Source organism: Miniopterus schreibersii (genome assembly GCF_964146895.1).
Source record: "Miniopterus schreibersii genome assembly, chromosome: 8".
Classification (NCBI taxonomy): Eukaryota; Metazoa; Chordata; class Mammalia; order Chiroptera; family Miniopteridae; genus Miniopterus; species Miniopterus schreibersii.
Genome location: NC_138109.1, coordinates 76312513 through 76331916, shown reverse-complemented (window position 1 = coordinate 76331916; position 19404 = coordinate 76312513). Strand labels below are relative to the sequence as shown.

At 38.9% G+C, this 19404-nt stretch overlaps 1 protein-coding gene across 7 annotated transcripts in view; it reads left to right on the top strand.

Moving 5' to 3' along the window:
• Positions 1–19404, top strand: part of FARS2 (phenylalanyl-tRNA synthetase 2, mitochondrial) — a 458022-nt gene that overhangs the window by 152445 nt on the left and 286173 nt on the right. For all 7 annotated transcript variants that reach the window (XM_081143636.1, XM_081143633.1, XM_081143635.1 and 4 more), the window contains one exon: positions 12093–12224. In XM_081143636.1, coding sequence (XP_080999762.1) covers positions 12093–12224 — 132 coding nt within the window. The remainder of the gene's footprint in view (positions 1–12092; positions 12225–19404) is intronic.

Below are 19404 nucleotides of genomic sequence, written 5' to 3'. Positions count from 1 at the left end.
ATTTTATATTCCTATTAGCAGTGTGTGAGAATAGAAGTCGCTCACCATCTATGCCAGCATGGTATGATTGGTCATTTTAATTTTAGCCATTTTAATAGTTGTGTAGTGGCATCTGACTGTGATTTTAACTTACATTTTATTAATAACTAATGATGCTGAGCATAATGTGCTTATTCGACATTTATATATATACTCTGGTGAAGTGCCAGATCTTTTGGCCATTTAAAAAATCAGTTTTCCTATTATTGATTTTTGAAACTTTTTTATATATTCTGGAGATAAGTCTTTTATCAGATATGTGATTTGCAAACATTTTCTCCCAGTCTGTGCCTTGTCTTTTCATTCTCTTTAACAGGATCTCTCAAAGGTCAGAAGTTCTTAATTTTGATGAAATATAAACAATTTCTTTTTGGTACAGATTATGTTTTTGATGTGGTTTCTGAGAAATCTTCCCTAATCAAAGGTGATATTTTTCTGCTGTTTTCTTCTAGAAGTGTTATACTTTTCAGTTTTATATTTAGGTTTGTGATCATTTTGAAAAATGTTATATATGGTATGAGGTATGGATTGAAGTTTTTTTGCATATAGATACCCAGTTGTTCCAGCACCGCTTCTTGAAATGACCATCCTTTCTCCACTTTGTTGCTTTGCTTTTGTTCCTTTGTCTAAGATCAATTTGCCATATATGTTTGGGTCTATTTTTGGACTCTATTCTGTTCTATTCATCTATTCTTTGTCTATCTTGATATAATACTGCGCTGTCTTTATCACAGTAGCTTTCTGATAAGTCTTGAAATCAAAGTTTTTCAACTTTGTTTTTTTCAAAGTGTTTTAATTAGATTATTTGCATTGATGTGATTATTGATGCGGTTGGGTTGAAATGACCATTTTGCTATTTGTTTTCTGTCTGTCACATTTGTTCTTTGTTCTCTCTTCTTAACTTTGCTTGTCTGGGATTCATTATGGATTTTTCACTATTTAGTTTTATCTTCTTTGTTTGGCTTATTAGATATAACTTTCTTTGGTATTATTGTAGTGATTGCTTTATAGTTTATAGTATACATCTTTAAGTTGCCATGATCTGTCTCCAAGTGATTCACCACTCATGTCGTATAAGAACCTTACAGCAGTGTACTTTCATTTTTCTGTTCCTGACTTTGTGCTATATTTTATTTCGACTCCTAAATACATTGTGGTTACTTTTTAAACAGTTGATTAGCTTTTAAGGAGAAAAAATAGGAAAAAATTCTTGTATTTACCTAGGTAATTATTATTTCCAGCTCTTTGTCCAGGTTTCCAACTGATATCATTTTTCTTCTGCTTGAAGGACTATGATTGATATTAATTGTAATGCAAATCTTTTAGTAGTGAGTTCTTTCAGCTTTCACATATCTGAAAAAAAGTCTTTATCGTGTGTTTACTTTTGAGATGTTTTTACTGGGTAAATAATTCTATATTGATAGCTTTTTTCCCTTTCAGTTCCTTAAAGATATTGTCTCTCTCACTTGCATTGTTCCTTTGAGAAATCTGCTGTCATCCTTTCACTTGCCCTTGTTCTTCTCTACATAATGTGCCATTTCTCTTTGATGGTTTTTGAAATTTTTTCTTTGCCATGCGTTTTAAGCAATTTGATTATGACTTGTTTAGATGTAGTTTTCATCAGATTTCTTGTGCCTGCGTTTGATTGAGCTTCATGGGTCTGTGGGCTTATATTTTTCATCAAATTTGAGAAATCTGGTAAATTATTTCTTCAGATATTTTCTCTGTCACTCCCCTCCGTTGGGAACTTCAATTACATGTATATTTGGCCACTTGGAACTTTTCCATAGTTCACTGGTTTCTGTTCACTTTCTTTTAGTTATATGTTTTTTCTTTCTTTTATTTCATTTTGTATAGTTTTCATCTATATCTTCTAGTTCACAGTTATTTTTCCTGTAATGTCTAATTTGCTAAATCCATCCAATTTCCTTCTTTTTTTCACTTCATTCATTCGTTTCAATTAGTGTCTTTTTTTATCTTTTATGTCTGTACTTAACCTTTTCAATCTTTCCTTTAGCTTTTTGAATATATCAAGCAACATTATTATGTATATTTTAATGATTTTTCTATTAGTTCTATCATCTGTGTCATTTCTTGGTGAATTGCTGTTTATTTTTCTCTATATTTTTTCTCTGCATGCCTGATAATTTTCTATAGGATGCCAGACATTGTTAATTTTACCTTGTAATGTATTGGATATTTTTATATTCCTAATAATAATATTCACATGCTTTGCTCTGGGATTGTTTAGAGAAGCTTGCATCCTTTTGGATATTTTTAAAATGCCTTGCTAGGTAGACCAGTGTAGTGTTTAGATTGGGGTTAGTTCTTCTCACAACCGATGTAAAACCCTTCAGTGACTGGTAGCCCATGAATCATGAGGTTTTCTACTTGCCTGTTGGGAGTTGGCACTATTCTTGGTCTTGTGAGTTCTCAGCATTAGTCCCTTTGATCCTTCTGTGTGATGTGTTCCCTGGTTTGGGGTAGTGTTTTCATCACACGTGCACTGACAGAATTCAGTTGAGTACTAAAGGGGTATCTTCTGCAGATCTTCCTAGTTCTCTCTCTGCGCCCCGCTCTCTCCTTCACTCTGTCCTGTGAACTCCAGCCACTCTGACATGTTAGGTTAGACTCCCAGCTCTGGCTTTTCAACTGGGGAAGACTCCTCGCCCCTCTTGTGTTCTCCTTCCTGGGCCAACGTCAGGTGCTCACTTCTCAGGGATCAGTGGCCTTGGTTACCTAGTGTACAATGTCTTCTGTGGTATTGTTTCATATATTTGGTTTGATTTTTTTAATTTAAAATTTTTTGTTTTTCATGTGGAAGAGTAAAACTGGTTTGTTATTCCATCTTGTCCAGGTATGGAAGCCTCTCCTTTTCACTGGACACCTTTGACTACCCTTCTTTTACATACTTTTTCCTCCTATTTTTCCATTACATCTCTCACTTTTCTCTTCTAACTTCTTTCTTATTTTTCTTATACCTCTCTCGTCACTATTTTTGGCTTCTTTTTTGATACTACTTAATGTTTGTGACAGGAATTCTTTCAAACTATTAGCTGGTGTTTTCCTTCAGAGTTTGATTGGGGGATGGATAAAACCCCAAAGATGCATTGTGTGGATCTGGTTTACGGAAGATTGCCTTACTTTTTTTTTAAGCAAATCAGTGAGTTGTGCTTTCATGTATCTCTTAGCATATCTGAAACATACTTATTTTAAAACCTCAGGTTGTTTTATAAAGTTAATTTCATCTGGAGTGAATTCATGTTTAGTTGGCTTTGTTGGCTCTCCTAGCATTAGATTTATTCATGTATTTTAAAATTTTTGTTTGCAGGGTCATGTTTGGTAGATTTTTGTTATTATTCTCTCCCTTTCTGTATTTTTTCCCCTCCTGCCCTACCCTGCTTTGCTTATTTCTCCCTATGTGACTTTGCAGTTGGTTCCACCCAGCTCCCTAGGCTTAAGGTCCAGAACAGCAGAACAGGGTGTATGGGGATCTGGCGGATGGAGCACCGGCCCTCATTTAGGGCAGATCCGGCACCTGTGGCGTGGATCCCTAAGCCTAGTTCTTCAGAGCTACAGCCCCAGGCTAGCTTTGATTACAGTTTTTGTCACCCTTCTTTTACCAGCATGGAGCTTATTTCATCCTAGTGTATGACTTTTACCCTTTACCCTTCCTCAGACCCAGAGCCAACAAACTATATGTTACCTTGCAGAAGGCAAGCTCCTAGCTCCTCTTCTGGTTTTGGACTTGGAGCCCAGCAACCCTGTGCTTTACCCTGTCACACCATTTTGTGTTTCTCATCTGTTTTTGGCTTGTGGAGGTATTTCTCCTAAATCTTTGAACTTAGACTATGCCTTTTTGTTTTTCTCTCTCTCTCTCACTCTTCCTCTCTCTCATCATAGCTGTCATTGTTATAGGTCAGAAGAACAGGGAGACTGATGGTGCCATCTTGGACTTGTCAGGGCACTTTGCACGGGAAACTGAGTTCGTGCCGTTTCTCAGTCTGTTCCAGTGGAGGGCAGCATAGGGCTTTGTTGTCTGACATACCTGGTTTTGAATCCTGATCTTGGCATTCGCTAGCCATGTTAACTTAGATTCGATACATAAACTGTTTCAGCCACAGTTCCTTTATCTGTAAGATGGGAGCAGTGATAATTATTGTACAGTGTTTTATGTCAGCCTTACATCACTGTGAGGATTAAATTGTAGAAGGCAAGTAAAGTATTTTAGCACAGTGCTGTAGCAAATTCACAACAAAAGGTGATCGCCTTTGGAATGCAATTTAGAAAGTTTATTTTCCTTCTTATTCTTATGAAAAGGTGAGCTGTATTTTAGATTATGATCTGATTTTCAATGACATTCGATTAAAAAATCACCTAGTGAGTATTTTTTAGGTGCCAGGTACCATGCTAGGTTTTTACACATTTTTCTTTACTGAATTGTCACCAAAATTTGGTGAGGTTAGCATTATTTTTATTTTAGACAAAATTGAGACAGTGAGAGGTTAAATCACTTGCTGGAAGTCACTGGGCTAAACATGGAGGAGCTGGGATTTGATTATAGATCTATGATTGCTGTTCCCGTAATTATGCCCGACCCACCCAAGTCTCTGTGACCAGATTTGTGGGGTGGAGTGTGAGCCTCTTGTCTACACACCTTGTCTATGTAACCATGAGTTGGAGGGGAAGACTGAGGACCAGAGGGTTTGTGGCTACGGTTCACACCTAGGCCAGGTTGTTGTTAGGTTGTCCCCTTCCACTCACTATGGAGCCAGAGGGTGGTCCCTTAGTGCCTCGGACACCAATTCCCAGATTTAGAATGAAGGGCTATTAAATTGTGCTACACTCCATTTCTAACCTATTATGAGGTGGAGAAATGATAATATCTTCAGATTCAAGCCTTAATCAAAAGGATTCCTGTGTGTGGGAGTCCCTGGGCAACAGCCTGAAATAACGCTTTAACACGCTAGAGGACTGATAACTGTGGCATCAGTTACACCATCACCAGTGGTGAGAGAATTTGCTAGCCTTTTATTTTTCCCCAATTACTTTGTGTATGTCTTAGCAAAGGGAGTCGTTGTGGCTGAAATAGAGCTAACATCTTCTACTGTGTGCTATGGGGGTCCCACACCAGAAGATTTTATTACCCCTTTTCCCTCTATGAGAAGGAAAAGGTGGTATTTAGCATTAACTGTGTAGTTGGAATGATTTTATTCCACTTAGCAGTCTGCAGTACTGGACTCAAAGGTATGTGGCTATGTGGACACATAGGATATATATGGCGCACTAAAGAGTCACAGTGGTGACATTGCCAGGTTTGTAAGGCCCTAGATGGGGAACGAATTGTTAGTTGTGAATGACTTTGTGTTCCTTGTGAGGTGGGCTTGGAAATGGAATCAGTGTTCACAGTCCCACATGGGTGCTTCAGGCCTAACGCGGGCCTCTTCTTCCTCATTACTGCCAGCCCTGCCGCCAGTCAGCCGGAGCACACTCATTTCCTGTGCTGGGGGGAGACGGGGCACACAGGCAGCAGGGCAAGGACAGCAGAGGGAAGCTGGGAACCTGGTCCGTGTGCTCAGTGATTGCGTTAGCCGCCGGAGAGCTGTGCATGGAGGTCAAGCTGGGTGGGCTTTTTCTGCACAGCCCTGAATTTGCACCTGGGACCTGAGCTCTAGCTTGACTTTTTTACTAATTAGTTGTGTGGCCTCAGCCCCCTTGATGATGGGCGTACAAAATTCTATAGCTCCTATAGAGGATAATTTGGCAATATTTACTAAAATTATAAAAGCATTTCCTCTTTGACCCAGCAGGCTAGTTTGTCGCAGTGTCATTTTTCATAGTGAAATATTTGGATGTAGTCCAAATATACATCAGTAAGTGACTTCTTACATAAGCATGGCATGGCCGCTTGATGGACACCATGCAGGAGTCTGAACATGAACGAGTTGATGCTGCATGTATTCAGCTGGAGAGACCTCCAGGACATGCCATTAAGTGAAATAAAGCATGGTGCAGAGTAATGTGCAGAGGATGCTGTCTTTTATCTAAGAAAGGACGGAAAACAGAGGTACATGTTGGCACTTGCTATTTGCTTCCATCTGGCAATAAAAAGGAAACTCTAGAAGTTTACCCTTAAAGGTCAGAAGGAAAGGGGTGGGACAGGGACAGGGGTGTGAGATTTCTCACCGATGCCCTGTTATTATAAAGCAACATGTATCCTTTTGCAGAAAGCAGGAGTAGCAGTACTGGGGTCAGTGTGCTACATTCTACTGTTTCTCTAAGGCCAAAGGAGGGAAAACCTGCTGAAAAATGAGTGCTCAACAGCAGTGATTAATTGTATATTTGTAGTCAATTTAAAAAATTTGTCTGCTTCAGTGGAGAGTAGCCATAGTAGGATATCTAAAATTACTGGTATACGCTCTAGTTTGGACCGTCAACCTTTCACAATTTAGATTCTGACACCTCTGGGAGGTGGTTCTGATAGCAAAGTTCTAAATATAAGGAATATGGGAAACAGAGGAGGAACCCCTTAATGAGCCAGCGAGTCAGGGAAATGAAATGTTGTATTATGTTTACATGAGACCTGCGGAGGTAAGAGGGAGTGACATATATTTAGCTTTCGCAGTATGTCGGAGTGCTTAGGCACAGCAACATCGCACAGGAGTCAGGGAGCGGTGGGCAAGTGCCCCTCCCGCCCGTCCCACCACACACAGTCATGCTTACCCCTGCGTGAACCACATCCCCGATCGAGAGGCCGGTGCGCAGAGCGGGCAAGATGCGCTGCTGCCTTTCCTGGCCCCTGGTTTTCTTGGCAGGTAGGGGTAGGTACCATCCTGCCAGAGTTGAGTTCGAGTTCCTCTTGCGCCTCTGCCATTTGGGCTCACATTACTGTCCTAAGAAATCTTCACCAGTCATTCCTGAGGGCCCAGCTGAGGGAATGCGTCTTGTGGGCTGTCCCCGTGCCTGCGCACTCAGCACCTCGTTCAGGAGTGGAAGCACAGGCAGTGCCCAGCTCCGAGGAGGGCCTCTGCCCCTGAGAAAAAGCGAACTCCTAGGGGCTCTTTACTCAGAACTACTGGGTGGCGTAGCTGTTGTTGTAGCCCATGGGGGCTTGAGGAAGCGGGGCCTCAGAGAGGTGAATCAACCCATCCATGATTTTACAGGGAAAAAGGTAGAAATCTGAGACTTGAATTCTAAGATGCTCTTTCTTCTACTTGGCTCTAGGCTCTTGGATTTAAGGTCACAGAGTTCTAAGGACATTTTCTTCTTTTGTTAATCCTCACCTGAAGATATTTTTTCCACTGATTTTTTTAAAAAATATATTTTTATTGATTTCAGAGTGAGGAAGAGAGAGGGAGAGAGAGAGAGAAACATCAATGATGAGTCAGTGACCGGCTGCCTCCTGCACGCCCCCTGCTGGGGATCGAGCCCTCCACCCGGGCATGTGCCCTGACTGGGAATCGAACTGTGATCTCTTGGACCCTAGTCGATGCTCAACCGCTGAGCCAGCCGGGCTCCATTGATGTTTTAGAGAGAATGGAAGGGAGGGAGAGAGGGAGGAGACATGAATGGGACAGATTGATAGGTTGCCTCCCGCACGTGCCCTCACTGGGCCTGCGATGGAACCTGTGGCCCATTGGTGCTCTGGCTGTCGCTCTAACCACTGAACCATACCTACCAGGGCCTAAGGCAATTTTTAAAAAGCTCTGAGCTTCACTTGTGAATATGTTTTAATAAATTATTATGTACAAACAAAAAAAAGAATTTTCATTAGATATATATATAATACATGTGCATTTAGTTTTCTTCTATCACCTCAATAAGAGGTTAGTCTAATGCACAATGAATCCATATGATTTGGACATATTTATAAAAAATTCCCCGCTATTAATACATTATACAAAATACAGTTTTTAGTTGATTTTTTTCACTGACTTCTGGTACTTGACATGTGAAATAAGCCACACTCAGGAGGGTTTTGAGCTGATTTTTCAGTATCACATCTTTTAATACACGATGCATGTCAAGATGCTTTTTTACCCAATATAGTAATTCTTAGCATAATTTTGAGGTTATAGGCATAAAACAAGATGAAAGTGTACTTCTGGGATAATATAAAAATAGTCAATAAATAATTACGTGACCAGTGATTTCTTTTAAAAATTACTGTTTAATGTGTCAATGTAACTGAAATTTAAATTGTTTACAATGTATAAAAGAATACGTTTTTTGGCAAAACTGCACATTAATATTACTTACTTTGAAACAATAACCATTTATATTTGAAGTAGATCCGTAGCCTTCTCAAAAATGCTATTTCATAGATTTTGGCTTTTCCTGTATGTGAAGGAAGCAGAATTGAAGAACTGAAGATGTCTTTAAAGTAGTGGAACAGAGAAAATGAGTGGTTTATGGATTTGATGCTCTTTGCAGGGTCATATAGATTTAAACACAAAACTTTTAGTGAAAGATCTGAGGAAGTGAAAAGGATTCAGAACGTCCCAGTTTTGTTAGACAAAACTTTCGACAATGTGTGTTTTCTGTCTTACTTTCTGTAATATTATCAATGAGTTCTACTCCACAAATCATTAATATTAATCTTTTTCGTGGACTCTGAAAAACTTTGGCTAACTTCCTTGCCTTTTTCTGCTTTGCTGAATGTATTTTTCAGTGGGTGGAACAATTAACCTTTCATTGCTACTGAGAGAGCCACTGGTAGGGTGGCAGAGCAAGAAGACACTGAGGGCCGTGGTGGCTGAGGTCTTAGCCCAAAGAAGAGCGAGGGTTGATGCAGCCAATGCATGGAAAATCTATCATAAGAATTTATTCAAGGGGGTGGGGTGGGGCTGGAAGAGAGCATAGAGGGATAAATGGTGATGGAAAAAATAAAATAAAATAAAAAGAATTTATTCAACATTAAAATTTTTTAATCCAAAGTTATAATTTTATCTAGTTTTGGAAGTGATAAAGCAAAAACCCTTCAGTTAAAGGATGTTTCTGGAGAAGGAGAGAGATCCTCACATCACTTTTCACTCCAGTCCTTGTGCTTTGATGACACCATCAATACCAGCAGCTCAGATGGGTCCTGTCTCTACGGAGGCTCAGATCCCCATAGCCTTCATGCAGTAGGGATTTAGTTTGGTCTTTTTTTTTTTTAACAAGAGATTTTATTTACTTATTTTTTTTTAATAGAACTTTATTGATTTCAGAGAGAGGAAAGGAGAGGGAGAGAGAGATAGAAACATCAATGATGAGAGAGTCATTGATCGAGCCCACAACCCGGGCATGTGCCCTGACCGGGAATCGAACCCCGATCGCCTGGATCCCAGGTCGACGCTCAACTGCTGAGCCATGCTCGGCAGGGCAGTTTGGTCTTAATTAAACACTGATGATAGAATCACTTTAATCAACACTTGTGATTATTTTGAAGGCTTATTAATGCTTTAAATTTTTTTTTTCTCTGACTAGGGGAAACAAGGTTTTATGGGTGTGAGATATAAAGCTATCTAAACTATGCTATTTATTTATACTGTCCAAAGGAATAAATTAAGGACATATAAAGAAAGTTAATTTGTGTCAACCTCACCTAACTATGTCAGGCATTTAGGTGGATGTTTATTTATATGATGATGAAATCATCATGTTAACCCTGAGTACTCTTCCTGCATTTGGTAATATTTGAACTAAGTATAAAAAGCCATGTACACAAAATTTGTTTTTCTAAATTGTTTTCAGAAGGTGATTTGTGCTTACCTGCCAAGAGTTGCCAAAAAGAATGATAATTGTTTTGCCTGCCAGTCCTTCTGCACTCAGTTATATATCCCAATGCTTCACACATTTCTGTTTGCCAGCAGGATTGTCTCTGGAGCTTTTTAATAAGAATATTGGTAGGGGATTATTTGTCCCAAAGATGGACAATCACACAGGTGTGCAAACACCTTCTTCCCAGAATACAATTGTGGATAAAGAGTTGCTCTGCGCATAGAAGCTTCTGTATAGAAAAGCCTGGACTACTCAGGGGACTTGGAGACATTTTCCCAGTGGCCTGCAACAGGACCAGCTTTTTTCTTCCCAGTTAGAAAAATGTTGGCAAAATCTGCTCAGTAATGAAAGGGAATGAACTGTTAATATGTACAGCAACATGGGTGAATCTTAAAATAATTATGTTGGATGAACAAAGTGAGACAAAAAACAGTACATTCTGTATGATTACACTTTTATAAATTCTAGGAAATGCAAACTCATCTATAGTGACAGACAGGAGATCAGTGGTTGCCTAGGGCTAATGGGGGCGAGAAGGGAGAGGTAGGGGCGATGGGCAGGTAGGGTTACAGAAGGGCATGAGGAAGCTTTTGGGGGTGAGGGATATGTTCATTACATTTATTGTGGTGACTGTCATGGATGTATGCATATGGCACCATTTAGCAAATTGTACACTATCTGTGCAGTTTAATATTTGTCTACTATACCACATGTGTAATAAAAGGGGGAAATATAGTATTACTATTGTAAACAGAAGTCAGCCATTCACTTGCCTTGGACAGCAGGGAACTAGGAAAACAAATGCAACTAAAACGGAACAGTGAAAGGAAAACTACCTTCTCCTGTGTAACTTGGGGCATAGGGATGATCACCTTGTCTCATAATTCGCTTCTCATCTGATTCTTGAAATACCTTTTTTAAGAAAATATATATATCTTAATTGATTTCAAAGAGAGGAAGGGAGAGAGAGAAACATCAATGATGAGAGTCATTAATCGGCTGCCTCCTGCACGTCCCCCACTGCGGATCGAGCCCATGACCTGGGCATGTGCCCTGACCAGGAATTGAAGCGTCGTATCCTGGATCACAGGTCGATGCTCAACTGCTGGGCCATGCCAGCCGGGCTTGAAATATCTTTTTTGATGGGAAGAGAAGTGTTTTAATTGTCAAGTGTAGGAGTTAGGTAGAACTGGGTTTAGCTTAGTTATTTGCTAGCTGTGAGCCTTTGGGCGAGACTTGGCCTTTCTAATAGTTTTGCCCTGTCTGTGGAATGAGATGAGAAGCATAGTAAATGCTCAATAAATGGAAGCAATTTTTGTTATTATTTTTATTTATTTCACATTCTGATCCCCACTAGGTTTTAAATGCAAATATTCTTGGAGGAGAAAACACAGTATTTTAAATTCACAGAGGGGCATGTTACCATGGAGAGACACCATCAAGAGTGTTGCCTCAAAGAAGAGAAAGATCATTACATGGAGTGAAAGGAGCGTAGGGTGCAGACCATAGGTGATTTGCCCAGTGCCCACTTTTGTGTGTGTTCCTCACAGTGGGCATCTTCTCCTCTGGTTTCTCTACTTTTAGTAGCCTCTGCGCTTTGCAGGCTTTGTTTTGAATTTATTAGTCTTTTCCTTTGTTAAATAATAATATCATTGTTTATAAGTACCATATTTATGATTGCTCATTGAGAAATTCATCCTGGCATTTAGCATGCACTTGGTTTCTTTAAAAGCAAGTATGTTTATCAGTCATCTGTAGAAAAAAATGTTTGGACTTTTTAAATGTTTTGCTTAAATTCAGCTGATCTTATTTTAACTTTTAATTAGCTCATAGACTTAATTTAAAAATTATGGAAGTGAAAGTTGATTAGTTTATTCTAAACTGGCCATATTGTTGATATGCAAGTTTGAAGGGCAGTATAGTAAAATATTTTTTCTTTAACTCTGAAAGGATGCCATTTATACTTATAGAAACTAGTAGAATTGCCTGCTTTGCCATGATCTTGACCTAATTTTTTTCTCTGCCAGGTACTTGCAGGGATTTGACAGGAGATTGATTTGGTTTTAGATGGTCCTGGAACTGCACAAAGCGTTTTTCATATTGGAAAAGACATACCCAGTTTTTTACAAGTTTTAAGATTTATTGCCTCCCCCTAATATGTTGCAAATTAATTTGTTTGCTATTTATTTTACTCAGAATGTAGAAATTGATGTCATTAGCCAAAGGATAAATTTGATCACAGGAATGGGTAGACTGCCTTTTAACACTGTTTTTACTTGGCATCTTTGCAGGTCTGGACATTAGATGGGTAGACTGCTACTTTCCCTTTACTCACCCTTCCTTTGAGATGGAGATCAACTTCCATGGAGAATGGCTAGAAGTTCTTGGCTGTGGAGTGATGGAACAACAACTGGTAAATTCAGGTAGAAAAGAATCCAACATCTTATTTACTGGCTCTTTGGAAAACCAGCCTCCTCTCCTTGAACCTCATTTACATACTCATTTACATATCACTTCCATATTCCTGTAGGATAGCCTCATCATCTTTCCTCCTAGTGCCCTCTGAGTGATTGATCTGTGAGGGAACAGGAAAATCAAGAGCACTAAGAAACAGAAAAATGAGCTTAATAGGCATCTTAATAGAAAACACAAAATATTGGGGGCAGCTATGTAAGATTTAATCTCTTCTTGAATAAGAGCTAACTTCAAATACTTCTGTGCTGTTTCATTTGATTTTATTTTTTAGTTTTGCTTTCACTTAATTTCTCATTTTTTAAAATTAAATTTATTGAGATGACATTGGTTAATAAGTGATCCTGTAATAGATCATCTGTATATTGGTTTTGTGTTCACCACCCGAAGTCACATCTCTTTCTGTCACCATGTATTTGACCCCTTTACCCTTCACTGCTCCTTCCCCCCTTCCCCCCTGGTTACTACCATACTGTCGTCTGTGTCTGTGAGGTTTTATTTGTTTGTCCTGTTTGTTCATTTGTTGCTTTCAGTTTTATATCCCACCTAGGAGTGAAATCATGTGGTTCTTGACTTTTTCCGTCTGACTTATTTCACTTAGCATGATATTCTCAAGGCCCATCCCTGTGTCCCAAATGTCAGTGTTTGATCCTTGCTTATGGCCGAGCAGTATCCACAATATACATGTCCCACATCTTCTCCATCCAGTCCTCTATCGAAGGACACTTTGGTTGTGTCCATGTCTAGAGCACCGTGAATAATGCTGCAGTGATCATAGGGGTGCATATACAGGGGTTGGCAAAAGTAGTTTTTTACTTGTGAGCATGCAAAACACAGTTTATTCTTGTTTTATTATTTATTTTTGTATTATATGTTTTTCCATACAAACAACTGTAAACCTACTTTTGCCTACCATGTATCTTTAGGAATAAGTGTTTTCAAAATTTGGGGTAACCAGAAGAGGGGTTGCTGGGTCATTTCACTCTGTTCTTAACTTTTTGAGGAGCCTCCATACTGTTTTCCATAGTGGCTGTACTGGTTTACATTCCCACCAGCAGTGCATGAGGTCTCCACAGCCTCTCTAACGCTTGTTATTACTGTCTTATTGATAGTAGCTATTCCAATAGGTGGGAGGTGGGATCTCATTGTAGTTTTGATTTGCATTTCCCTGATAGCTAGTGAACTTGAGCATCTTGTCATATGATCTGTTGGATCAAAGACCTAAGTGTAAGACCCGAAACAATAAATTACATGGAAGAAAATATAGGTACTAAATAGATACTAAACTTACCTTGGTCTTAGAGAGGACTTTATGAATTTGACCTCATAGACAAGGGAAGTAAAAGCAAAAATAAATGAATGGGACTATTTTGTTGTGCAGACAAAGATTTGAAGGAACCCTAGGCATTTTTCTCCCAGGAGTGCTTGGTGTCAGGGGCCAGAACTACGACAGTAAATTGGGGGATAAGCAGCTTGCATATCAGTTGTCACCTGGAACTGCGCTTCCTTGTACGTTTTCCAGTATCCTTGATGGGTTTTATGAGGCTTCTTCACACAGTGATTTGCTGAATACAGTTATCTGAAACAGGTTTCCAAGTCATTTTTGCACATTAATGAGACTGCTGTTATACAATTAGATCAGCATGTCAGGTATTCTTGCAGGAAGTGGCAAAGTGAAAAAAGTAAGAAGACACCTAAGATGCAAATATGTTTGAGAGATTCACAGTGGTGGTAAGATGTGCTTTAGGTTACTAGGAGATTGTACACATAAAATTTGAGAGAGAGAGACTATAGCAAAGGAAGAAGAGACGGTTTTAGAAAAGAAATTCTGTGTAGGCTTTGCTATTTGAACTTGAAGTTATTATGACAAAGTTCTGCTCTGTGTTCTCAGACTCCAGTGTGTTTTGACATGTATAGTTACTACATTTTAAAACTGTGCCTGGCAGTCACTAACCACAGACATTTATAATTGCAGCTTGTTTTTTAATTATGAGTTTCTTCAACATAGAGAAGGACTGGGTACAATCCATCTCTCTAGCTCTTTTATGTTTTCTCCTTCCTCCCCTGCCCCTCCCTTCACCTGCCTTTTTAAGTAGAACTTCCAAGAAACAGTAAAGCTGATGGCTGTAGGTCCCTCTTCTTTAAAGTTCTTCTAGAGTTGCAGGTAAATGATAACTGGAGACCAAAGAAGCTGATGTAACTATGATACTAGCTGACATCAGTTGAACCCTCATGGTATGCCTGCATCTCGCTAACTACTTTAGATGCTTTCTTTTGTTTAATCTTGATAACAAGGCTCTGAGGTAGGGCTGCTGTTCCCATTTTACAGAACCTGAGAAAGGTGATGTGGCAGTCTGACTTGCCCAAGTCTTTCTGACACAGATTAACTACTATGTGTGCTACCTGCATAGTAAGTTGCATGGTTTTGTAGTGGCTAGAAACTAATTTCAGATAAACTCGTCTCACATAGAATGAAAACTGCAACCAAATGAAACAAACTCTATTTGTTCTACAGTTATTTGTTACTCCTAAAGATGGGCAGTGCCACAAGTGTGTTATCTCCCGTGGTAGCGTGCGCTTAATTAACAGCATGAGATTGCTGTTCAGATAGATCGCTCTTTGAACAGTCAGTGAAAACATGTCATTGTGCGTTTAAGTTGACGATGGCATATATGTGTTTCTGTGTACAGAGTAAGGTAAGGCTTTCCCAGATAGCTATTAGAATTTTACTTTAATTCTTTAAGTTACAGTGTCTTTACCATTGCTTTCAGACCCTTAGATTTAGTAGTTGTGAGGTGGATGGTGACTGTTGTCATAATGTGATTGTTTCTTGAGATTTTTTGAGGGAAGTGAGGTGTCATGTCCCCAAATACTGCACACTTATTTCCCAGTGGGTTGACTCAGGCTGCTAATGTCTTTTCAGATAGTATGTGGAGCATGAACATCTAAAACCATCACTGGGGCGACTGTGGGTCATGATCGTGCTAGGAAGGAATTTACCATTTATTGAGCCCCAGTGAAATTTAGAAGATTATACATAGGCCAGCAGGAGAAAAGTCTCTATAGTGGAAAATAACATTTAAAAAATGGAATCATCTTCCTTACCGATTTGTTAACATTTAAAAATTGCCTCTTTTGAAGAAAACGAAATATATACATGAACACTTTCAAGTTTTAAACAATCATTTTTATTTTTATTTTTGTTAATTTGCTTGTCAAATATTTTTTTGAATTCCTTCTAAGGCTACAGAAAAGCAAATAAGTATTGTCTTTGCCTTTGAAAATGGCACAGCACACACAGACATAATAATAAATGATGACCGGTATTTGTAGTAGAGGTAGAGTGAGCAGAAGGGGACAAGCGAGGGATTGGAGAAGTACCAAGCCCTTGTCCTGGCTACGTTCAGGATGGAATATGGTTAATATGGGTATTTGAAATGTGCGCCCCAGAATAAGGTAGGTTGCTGTTTGAAAGGGGTTATGTGCTTTATCTTTTGCTTGGATACTCAGTTGGCATACCTAATGCTTCTTTTCCTATATAAGTGTAAATCTATTTCCAGTCTGTTCCTCTACAGCCTGTAGACACGTTTGTACCATTCAGTGTTACTGATCTAAGTTGGTAAACTTTTGGATGGCATGGACCAAGACTGTACAAGCGCTGTGTTACATACAAGCAGACACGCCATTCCTGTACTTAGCATCTGTGTGTGTGAGGAGCTGTGCTAAACAAAGAAGAAGGCACAGAGTCGATACATGTGATTTCTCCCTGTAAAGCTTCAAGCATAGCAGGGAAGGTAATACTATAATCAGAGCATGGTCGCCATTCTTGAAATGGAGCTTTGGGAGATGTGAAGAGGGAACTCTGCCTATCAGTAAAATCAGAGGAGGCATCATAGAAGAAGTGGCATTTGAACTGGCTCTTAAACAGTGGTTGTCAGATGTGTGCCTAGTAATCACGTAAGGAGCTTATGTAAAATGTCTGTTCTTAGAGTGTCAGATTCTGTAGATTTGGGGTGGGGTCCAAGGTGTGCATTTAAAAAAAATACCTTGGATAAATCTTGTGAATGACCAGCACTCAGACAATGCCTAGAAACTCTGTCTTTAGGATAGGTAGAATATTTTCCTTAATTTTGGGGTGTAATTAAAGTATAATGAACTACACATATTTAAAGCGTATAATTTGATTCATTTTTGACATATGTATATACTTGCAAAACCATTATCATAATCAGGATAATAAACATTTCTATCACAAACCAATGTATTCTTGTGCCCTTTTTCTAGTCCATTCCTCCCTCTGCCCCTGTCTCCAGGCAACCACTGATCTAAACTCTGTCATTATAGATTACTTTGTATTTCTTAGTTTTATATAAATGAATCGTATAGCATGTATTCTTTATACTTCATTTCTGTCCCTCAGCCTAGTGATTTTGAGATGTGTAATGTTGGTATGTTATCTGTCAATGTTGTATGTATCAATTCTTTCCTTTTTGTTTTGAGTATTGTTTCATTGTATAAATATATCAAAATGTGTTTATCCGTTCACTTATGGATGGACATTTAGGTTGTACTAGTTTTGTACTATTACAAATAAAGGTGCTATGAATATTTGTATAAAAGTCTTTGTGTGGACATATGTTTCCATTTCTCTTGAGAAGAAAACCTAGGAGTAGAATGACCTATAAATGTCAGATAGATCAATCTAATTGAATTGTGTTCAGCTCTTCTATGTCTCCTGATTTTTTTGGTCTTAGTGTTCTATCAATTTCTCAGAAAAGAGTGTAACATTTTTTTACTATGATTGTAGACTTGTCTATTTTGCTTTTATTCTGTCCATGTTTCTTTAATTTTTTTGAAGCTATAGTATTAGGTGCATACACTCTTATAAATGTTATGTCTTCTGAATGAATTGCCCCTTTTATTATTGTGAATTATTCATATTTTCTTGAAGTTGGTTTAATTTACATTAAAATACATGTTCTAGCTTTACCTACCCCCTTCCTCAGTTACCTTTATGTTTTTTAAGTTACGTGTATTTTGTCTACATACATTGGAAACTGCACCATTTATTGTTAAAAGTTTTTGCTTTAAATATACATTTTAAAGAACTTAAGAGGAAAACAGTATTCTTTTATATTTACCTAGTTACTTACCATTTCTCTTGCCCTTCTTTCATTCCTGAAGATCCGTGTTTCCTTCTGGTGATTTTTCCTTTCAGTGTGGAAAACTTCTCTTAGCATTTCTTACAGAACGTGCCTGCTGGTGGTGAGTTTCTTAGTGTTCCTTTGTCTGAGAGCATGTTTACTTACCTTTTATTATGCAGGATATTTTTATTGAATATAGAATTCTGGATTGCTAGTTCTTTTTTCTCAACAATTTAAAGATACTGTTGCGTTGTCTTCTGCCTCTGGTTTCTGTAGAGAAACTCCTAATGATTTCATTTGTTGTTCTCTTGTGTGTAATGTGTTGTCTGTCTCTAGCTACTTTCTAGGTTTATGTCATTATCTTTGTTTTTAGCAGTGTGGTTTTCCTGAGTTTAGGTGTGGTTTTCTTTGAGTTTATCTGTTTTCAGGTTCACTGAGCTTGAATCTGTAAATTTATGTCTTTCACCAATTTTAGTTAGTTTCTGGTCATTACTTCTTTAGATAACTTTTCCGTTTCAATTTCTTCCTCCTCTGCTTCGGGAACTCAACTTAACAGCCATGTTAGATTTTTTAAAATTTTATCCCAGAAGATCCCAAGACTTGGCTCACTTTTTTTCTGTCTTTTCTCTCTATTGTTCATACTGGATAATTTCTGTTGACCCATCTCCGTGTTCAGCGGTTCTTCTATCATTTCCACTTTGCTGCCTTGGTCATCAAACACATTTTATTAATTTTAGATATTTTTTTAGTTTTAAAAATTATATTTGGTCATTTTTTGTTGTTGTTCTTATCGCTCTGCTAAGAATTTGTATATTTTCATTTCTCTTAAATGTGTTTTTCTTTTTTCCACCTCATGAAGCATAGTTAAAATAGTTGCCTTAAAATCTCTGATTGTCCCTGATCCGAGTCATCTCAAGATGGACTACTATGAAGAATTGGTCACCTTTTCCATGTTCTCTGTCAGACGGTTTTGGATTGTATGCTGGAAATTGTCAGTGGTAAATTGTGTGCACTCTGTTATAGTCCTGTGGTGACTGTTGATATTTTGTTTTACTAGGTGGTCAACCTGGTGAGGTTTGGGCCTTAGGTTCTGATTTGCTTCCCGTGGGTAGTGGTTCAGATCTCAGTGTAGGTCTTTGCTGCGCTGATTTGTGTCTGTCCTGCACATGTGCATTTCTGGGGTTAGTCTGAAACTGGTGTGAATGTTACAAATGCTCAGTTCAGTTTCCTTGGCAGATGTTATGCTGGTTTGAGCCTGTGCTCTGCTTGTAGCTCAGGTTGATACTTGTGCAGGTAGAATTAGGGGACCTCTCTTTTGGGTTCTCTCTACTCCCAACTTTCAGAAGCCTTTTACCTGTGTACAGAAAAGCAGGTTTCTCATTGGGTCTTAGCTGCCCATGATATTGTGCAGCTCTGCAGCTGGGGCCCATCTTTGGGCAAAAGCATGTGAGAAAACAGCAAATCCTATGCAGTTCATCCTGTGTAGGTTACTTCTCCAGGTTTTGACTCAATCAAAATTTGTCTGTATACTTTCTAGAGTGCTGAATCAGTTGTTTTGTGTACTTGTCCAGGGATTTGAGTTGTAGTCAGAGGCGGGGAGAGTGGGCTTATGCCCCTATAGTAGAACCGAACTCTCGGTGGGATCGTGAAGACACCCCAGGTGAAAGGACATAGCCATGTGGTACCAGGAAAGTGGGGGTGAGCTCTACTGTGTGCTTAGTCCATCGACTTTTTTAAGCAGTATGAAGCATCGTGGATTTTTGAGGTAAGACAAGTAGTCCTTTCCGTTATCCTCCTGACATCCCCTCTTCCCTTAAGTCTCGCGTGGCCCTCTCCCTGCTCTTTCAGGAAAGCAACCAAGTAGCGATCAGCCCCATCTATCTTCCAATCCTTTATTATAGCTATCAATCCAGTCCACCACCCAGCTTAAGAGAAAGGACATTATGCAGTTGAAGTCCCCAGTGTATCCCTTCCTGTTAGTATCCTT